We start from the raw sequence: 7,785 nt of genomic DNA on the forward strand, positions 1-7,785 counted from the left end.
CCTATGAAGTTTTAAAACATATGGTCTGTTCTTAAATCAGATTGTGCGACAGGATCGAACAATGGAGCGAATCGTGTTCCCAATCCCAGACATCTGCGAGTACCTGACGGAGGAAACCAAGACTCGCATCTACTACACGACTGAGCGTGACGAACAGGGCTCAAAGGTCGCAGACTTCTTCGAGAAGGTTGAGGATATGTTCGCCGAGATGAGGTGGCAGAAAAAACTCAGGGGTGAGTCAACTTAGTCATTGTAATTATTGTAATAAAAGATGTTTACATCCAATACTTGATAAGGAATTTTTTTTGGAGGTATTTCTTGTATTGAAATATGAAACAGTTGATTTTTTTGTGCACATTAAACTTGGGTTATATTTCTAATAAGGATTGTGTTCTGGTCTGAAAGTTAAATTGCTAACCTCTGACTGAATACAATCATACAAATACCAGTCTATAGCAGCAAGAGCTTGATAACATTGATAAAAAATGTCAGAAAACTGTACTGAAATGTCTCCAGAAATTAAATTGACAAAATAAACCGAAAGAAATTTGTAGGAGTGTTATAGACTGTTGACCTTTCTGTTAATCCCTGACCAGACACCTGATTTGTTGTGTTTGTATTTATATTTTTGTTTGTTTGGTCAGCCAACCCGTACTTGTCCTGGTTCAGCAGTCACATGTCCCTGTGGAGCAGCATCACCTTTCAGTTTGCTGTGCTGCTCAACTTCCTAGTGGCATTCTTCTACCCATTTAATGAGGTCAAAAAAGGTAAATGTTTCACTTTTGTAAACAAAAAACAAAAAAACCTTGAAGGGTTTTGGTAATTATAAACACAATTGATAAATAAGACTAGAGCAAAGCTCGTTGCAAAGCAACGAGTGGGTCTTCCGTTAATGTCGAGAGAAAAGCTAGAAGTACCTGTAAGAAGCAGTGTTCTTAAGCCAAGAACAAGAGTAACTAAAACAATAAGAAAAAAATTGAATAATTCTTGGTACGACTTAACAAAAATACGATTGATTTTTAGTACGGCTTAACAAAAACCTTTCCGATTTCAAGAATGTCTTAACAAAATAAACCCGAATGTGTTCATGTACGACTTGACACGATTATTTTTGGTACCAATTATTTTTTTAAACCAAGAACGCGGAATCAGTATTTCCGGAAAAATCAAATTTCAAACCCCAATTGTGCATGGTCCGATTTTAAAACGAATTTCAGCGTTAGATTAAGCTTAAAACGTTCTTTGTTTTTGCTAAATGAAAAATATCAAATTATTGCTTATAAAAAAGTTATCATGAAAAGACTTACTAGCCCTTTTAGCCCCTAATTTGAGGGGCCAGCCCTTTTTCTTTATAACAAATAAAAGGTCTCGCAAATGTAAACATTTTTTGTTCGCATGTATTCACAAATTGTTAAACGTTTTCGAGATATCTGAACAGCTGTGTTTTAGGGACCGACCCTTTAACTCCTTATCGGGGCCACCAACAAAAAATTTTAATTGCCATATTGTTAAGAACATTATTCATAACATTTTGTGTTCTACATTGTTTTTCAAAATATTTCTCCTTTTTCAGATATTAATGATTAAAGTTTTAAACTTCTGGCCCCTTGAAACCCCTAATTACGTAATATATAACTTAGCTATGGTACTATAAAGATAAACAGCTGTACAGTGAACATTTTGCTTTTATAATTAATAACAAATTTTTGTTCAGTAAAGAGTTATTGTAAGAAGATTTTAGAGCCCTCTTGGCCCCTAATTTGAGGGGCCAGCCCCTTTTTCTTGATATCAAATTAAAGGTCTTGCAAATATAAACATATTTAGTTCAACAAGTGTTCACAAAGTGTTAACCATTCGCGAGATATCTATATAAATGTGTTTAAGGGGCCGACCCTTAAAATCCTTAGTGGGGCCATCATCAAAAATTTAAGTTGGCATATTGTACAGAACATTATTTTGAGCAACTTTTGTTCTACATTGCTTTTCAAAATGTTTCTCCTTTTTCCGATAAAAATGATCAAAGTTTTGAACTTCTGGCCCCTTGAAACCCCTAATTACGTAATATATGACTAAGCTATGGTACTGTATAGATAAACAGTTGTACGATAAACATTTTTGCTTCTATGATTGATAACAAATTGTTGTTCAGTAAAAGGTTATTGTAAGAAGACTTTAGAGCCCTCTAGGCCCCTAATTTGAGGGGCTAGCCCCTTTTCCTTTATATCAAATTAAAGGTCTTGCAAGAATAAACATCATTTGCATTACATTATTTCACAAAATATGTATACATTAAAAGATATTTCAGAAAATGTTCAAAAATTTCACGGAAAAATTTGGTGCTTATTTTCAGGTTCAGGCGAGCTTCGAAGCCTTGCATAATTTTCATAAGTGAAGGCAATGGGGTACATCTACATACATTTATCTACAATCCCTGAAAATTTCAAGCTTCTATCTTGATTAGTTTCGGAGGAGATGCGTGGACAAAATGACCCTTAAAATTTTACAAAATCGTCCATTTCTGAAACCGGAAGTGACGTCATAAATTTAAATTTTAATAACCTCGAGTATTTATGATACCAAATAAGTTTTGAAAATTTCGTGGAAATCGGTTGAATAGTTTTTGAGATATAAGCCACAAAAAAAGTCAGAGGAAGAATAATAATAATGAAAAAGAATCCGAAGAAAAACAATAGGGTCTTCCGTTGGAAACGGAAGACCCTAAAAACAGAATTGTATAATGTTTTGTAGTCTGGTATGACATAAATGCTTACCTTTTATTAAGAAATTATTTATGTGAATAATAAGCCATACATTGTGTCCTGATGACCTTGAGTGCTTTTTGTTACAGAGCTGGATCCTAAGCTGTCTGGCCTGATCTGGACGGCCATGTTTGGTTCCTTGGCCTTGGTTACCATGGTCGGAGTCAATCCCTTCGCCATACGCACCTTTTTTATATCCACCATTTTCCGGTTTATTTTTTCAGTTGGACTTGAGTACACACTGTGGTTATTAGGTGCATTTAATGTAAGTACTAAAGATATTGTTCCTATTTCTAAAGCTGAGAGTTAAACATTGAAAGGGATTTTTTTTCTTCCAAATTTAAATAAATTCAGGATAGTTGCAAGTATCCTTAGCTGCTACATAATGCAACAAAATGATAAAACAGGTTTTGTTTTTTTTTGTGCAGGTGATAAATAAAGGTATATATTTGATAAGTATGATGGGGAACCAGGGCACGTTCACCAAGCAGCCGCGGCAGGTGCTGACCGACTTTAGGTTCATGTACCACATCATCTACCTGGTGGTGTGTATCCTGGGCCTTTGTGTGCACGAGTTCTTCTACAGCATACTGGTGAGTTACCACTACTGATCTGAGGTCTGCACAGCAGAGTGAATGATTGCTAAAATTTTTGTAATAAATTAGAGGAGAAAATTTTGTGAGTGCATAAAAGTGCTGGCTCTGCTCAGCAGGCCTTTATTTGGGGTATATACAAGACTGTGTATATTGTTATCCAGTAGCAGGTTACAGAATGAGGGTGTGACATAACTGAGCTACTTTTACAAGAGAGCATGTATTACTTTGCATTAAAAGAATAACAAGCTTCATTTACTTAACATGTAATTGATTGAGATATTTGTACATTTTATAGTGAGATTTTAGACTTAGAAAATATGATTTTAAAAAATTTGTTACTTTTTAACAAAAAAATCCGAAACAATTTTGCTGATCTTATTGGCTCTAAATCATGGTCAAGCTTTTTGATTTTATGTGTATGATGCTTGTCATATGGAATGAAACTCTGCATTAGTGGTTTGTAGAACTTAGACATTTGGTCTGTTTAGAAATTTGGTCTGTTTAAAAGAACTTGGACATTTGTCTGTCTAGAACTTAGACATTTGGTCTGTTTAAAAGAACTTGGACATTTGTCTGTCTAGAACTTAGACATTTGGTCTGTTTAGAATCATTGTATTGGGGACTTTGTTGTATTGGGGACTTTGTTGTAGCTCCTGGATGTGATCAACAGAGAGGAGACACTGTGGAACGTAATCAAGTCGGTCACCAAGAACGGTCGCTCCATCATCCTGACGGCCGTGCTGGCAGTCATCATCATCTATCTCTTCTCCATCATAGGATATATCTGCTTCCAGGACGATTTCCTGATGGAAGTGGAGCCGGTTCCAAAGCTTATTGCAGAAGGTAGGAAATGTCTGCTTACTTGTTCTGTCAGTAAGAATGGGAGTGAAGGCATTTTTTGTCAGAATTGTGTTGGTTGTTTGGCCATTAACTGAAAGTTCTGCTCCTAAAAGTCTCTTGTCTTTCTTACACCTGAAATATTAAATTGGGTTTTTTTTGGACAAAAATTCAATTTTAGTGTGAAATTGATCAATATGGAAACATTTGAAGACAGTTCTCGATAATCTCAAGATAAATTTTGTTGCTTATCTAATTCATTGACATTTATTTATGGACTTTTCTATTTTACAGCAGTTAATGAAACAGCCAATGGCTTCTGTGACAAAGAAAACTGCACTGGAGTAGATTATTCAGTGTCTGCGGGACAGGAAGTAGCCGGTATGTCTCTCTACGACAATGGCATCTAATTTACCAACTTAAGTCATTAGGAGAGTGGACTGAAATTGTTTATTCCTGTCTTTAACCTTGTTTTCATTAATCAGACTGTTCTCTGATGTTTGATATTATTTCATTGCTAAGAAGTGGATTATTATAGTAGTTTTCATCATGCATTACAATAGTTTGTACCATTTCGTTTAACTAACCTTTCCTCAGTCATACATAGAAGTGTTTTCCTGGATAAATTGATTCTTTTTGTAGAGGATGACTCCAGAGAGGATGGCAAGCAGAGAGTATGTGATTCCCTAATTATGTGTATCCTGACCTCATTGAACCACGGGCTGAGGAATGGCGGGGGGATCGGTGATCTACTCAGAAAGCCAGACAGCAAGGTCAGTACTTCAGGTGTCCAGTGTATTAACGTCCAAGTCTTTTTGTACAACTAAATTAGGAGTAAACTCCTAAAAAGAATTAGCATTGAAGTAGTGGAATGCAGTTGTAATTATTGCTCTGACTAGTAGAACTAGAAATAGAAAGATGTTTTGCTGATCAGATGGGCTTTATACTGATAGGAATTTGATCAGTCCCACTGACCAAAAAATTTAGAAAAGACTAAAATATAATATGTTTAAAGAGCAAATGCTCTCAACAAAGCAATAGCTCCAATAAAAATATATGGTTCATCAATTATTTACATTTATCAGTTCTAAATTAAAAGATTCGGGATCACCTTTAAATGTTCTTTGAATGTGTAGATGACATTGTTTCCGAATCTTTGCAGGAGAACCTGTTTGTTGCCCGTGTCGTCTACGATCTTCTGTTCTTCTTCATTGTCATCATCATCGTTCTAAACCTCATCTTTGGTGTCATCATCGACACATTCGCGGATCTCAGGAGTGAAAAGCAGCAAAAAGATGAAATTCTTAAAAATACTTGCTTTGTTTGTGGTAAGAAAGCTGAAACCCATGTTCATGTAATTGTCAGCATGATTGATGAAAAAAATGAAAATTGATGAAATTTTATACATTATGATACAGTGATCATTAAAGTTTGGAGAATAAACTATTCATTTGATTATATTTAGCTTGAATTTTCCCTGTATATCTTTGTGTTGTTTTACTCTAGGATTGAACCGCAGCAATTTTGACAACAAGTCTGTGTCCTTTGATGAGCATAAGTCTAATGAACACAACATGTGGCATTATCTGAACTTCATTGTCCTTGTGAAGGTTAAGGACCACACCGAGTTCACTGGACCAGAAAGCTATGTGTACACAATGGTCAAGGTATGTCTATTGCATCCTGATTACCATACATACATTGAATTTTGATGAGTCATTATCAACGTTTTCAGCTGCATGTATCTTAATTGTCAATAAAGGTGGAAGAGTGTGTCAATGTTCATGACAAATTCTGAATTGCTTAATAGATGAACATTTATACATATTTGTGTAGGAGAGACTTTTCAGAGCCAAAGCTAGGTATACGTTCAGTATGAGGACCTATTTTCTTTTAATTGTATGTATAGTACCCTGGTACATGTAATATAAGCATGGCAATATCATTGTAAATTAAGGCCAATATTTACGATCCTCTCCTATCTGGAAGTGGTTAATTAAGATGAGAATATCTCATTGCTTACTAAAATATTGACAATTACGTTAAAAGTGAAGTCAAACATTGACCTTTGATCATCCTGTGGCAGATTACTTAAACTGAACATGTTGGATTTTTTCACTGATGCAGTCAATACATACAGCTTTTATATTTCAGAACAGTTTGAATTTAAGACATTATACTACACATTCAAGTTACAAATTCTTTATTCGATCCTTGGTTAGGAGGTATGCCTCCTCATACACAATATCAGAGGAAAAATGACTGTATTTTCGCTTTGTCAGGATAAGAACTTGGACTGGTTCCCCAGGATGAGAGCCATGTCGCTGACCAATGAGGACGGGGACGGGGAGCAGAGTGACTATCGGAACCTCCAGGCTCAGCTCGACACCACCAACAAGCTGGTCAAGAACCTGTCCAAACAGCTCACCGAGCTCAAAGAACAGGTCAGATTTCTCTCAGATGCTACAAAACTGCAACCCTTGCCCTTTTCTATATTGATTTTTGCACATGATCTATTGCAAAAGATTTAAATGTATACATACCATGCGAAAATATACTGTGTACACTTGTAAAAAATATGTAACAATTTTTTTCTTTCTTTCCCTCTAAAAGATGACAGAACAAATCAAACAGAAGAAGAGATCTAAGTTCCTTACTTCTGCTACAATGAACATGTAGTCCCGGGAAGAGGAGTGGTTCATATCTCACTTTTACTCCAGCATATCAAGATATTGCCAAAATCAGTGACATAGCACTGGACACAGTGTATCTATTCAACTGAATGCTCATGTCCAGTCCAACCTAGAGTTGCCTCCCTTAAATTCATTCCAATTTGCTTTTTAGCAGCTCTGTTTCAAGTCAAGGCTTTACTAGCATTCCCTGTTGACATGAGGTCTTTTCTTATGAACAAATTATGTTGTAGTGTAGGATGTCTGTACCCTTATTTCCATCCGTTCTCCTTTGTTAATATGTTACTTTTCAAATGTATATGCAATATTGTATCATGTGTACATTGAACGAATTTAATGATCTTGATTATTTATTTTTTTCTTGAAGAAATATTTGTTTAGTAAGTTAAATGATTTTAAATGGACTGCAATTTCTTATTTATGTATTTATAATTGCACATACCTGTAATATTGTAAGTACTAAGAAATATATTGAACATAGAAATACATGTGTATTGGTCATTTATATATCTTGTTTTTTGTTTATGAAAATCCCAGTCTGAACTTCTGATATTAAAATAAATGGCAGAGGACAATTGAAATAAGTGCAAAATTTTAAATACAGTATTAAATCTCAAAATAGGGCAAAATAAATAAAAAACAATAAACGTAAACTTATAAAAGTAAAATGAACGTGTGTAAGGTTGAAGCTGCTGTTTGAAGTAAGATAATTGAGTATCTCTATTCTACATTATAAAATAACTGTAACCTGAACACTTACATGTATGACTACCGGTATCTTCCGTGTGTTACAGTGGCTATTGTTGGTGCTTCTGTTTTCTGGCCCTGGTGTCTTAAAACTTAGTTGTGCTCTTTTTTAGATCACCTGAGCCAAAGGCTCAAGTGAGCTTTTCTGATCACAAT

The 7,785-nt window shown here is 35.1% G+C and overlaps 1 protein-coding gene across 1 annotated transcript in view; it reads left to right on the top strand.

Annotated features, from left to right (window-relative positions):
- LOC128168869 (inositol 1,4,5-trisphosphate receptor type 1-like) overlaps positions 1-7,387 on the top strand; it is a 12,390-nt gene extending 5,003 nt beyond the window's left edge. The window contains exons 3-13 of the mRNA XM_052835023.1: positions 41-233; positions 645-767; positions 2,849-3,024; positions 3,188-3,352; positions 4,006-4,198; positions 4,487-4,573; positions 4,835-4,965; positions 5,355-5,520; positions 5,699-5,859; positions 6,475-6,636; positions 6,806-7,387. Coding sequence (XP_052690983.1) covers positions 41-233; positions 645-767; positions 2,849-3,024; positions 3,188-3,352; positions 4,006-4,198; positions 4,487-4,573; positions 4,835-4,965; positions 5,355-5,520; positions 5,699-5,859; positions 6,475-6,636; positions 6,806-6,871 — 1,623 coding nt within the window. The 3' untranslated portion in view covers positions 6,872-7,387. The remainder of the gene's footprint in view (positions 1-40; positions 234-644; positions 768-2,848; positions 3,025-3,187; positions 3,353-4,005; positions 4,199-4,486; positions 4,574-4,834; positions 4,966-5,354; positions 5,521-5,698; positions 5,860-6,474; positions 6,637-6,805) is intronic.
- Positions 7,388-7,785: the final 398 nt, after the last annotated feature.

This window comes from Crassostrea angulata, unplaced genomic scaffold (genome assembly GCF_025612915.1).
Source record: "Crassostrea angulata isolate pt1a10 unplaced genomic scaffold, ASM2561291v2 HiC_scaffold_62, whole genome shotgun sequence".
NCBI classification, from domain to species: Eukaryota; Metazoa; Mollusca; class Bivalvia; order Ostreida; family Ostreidae; genus Magallana; species Magallana angulata.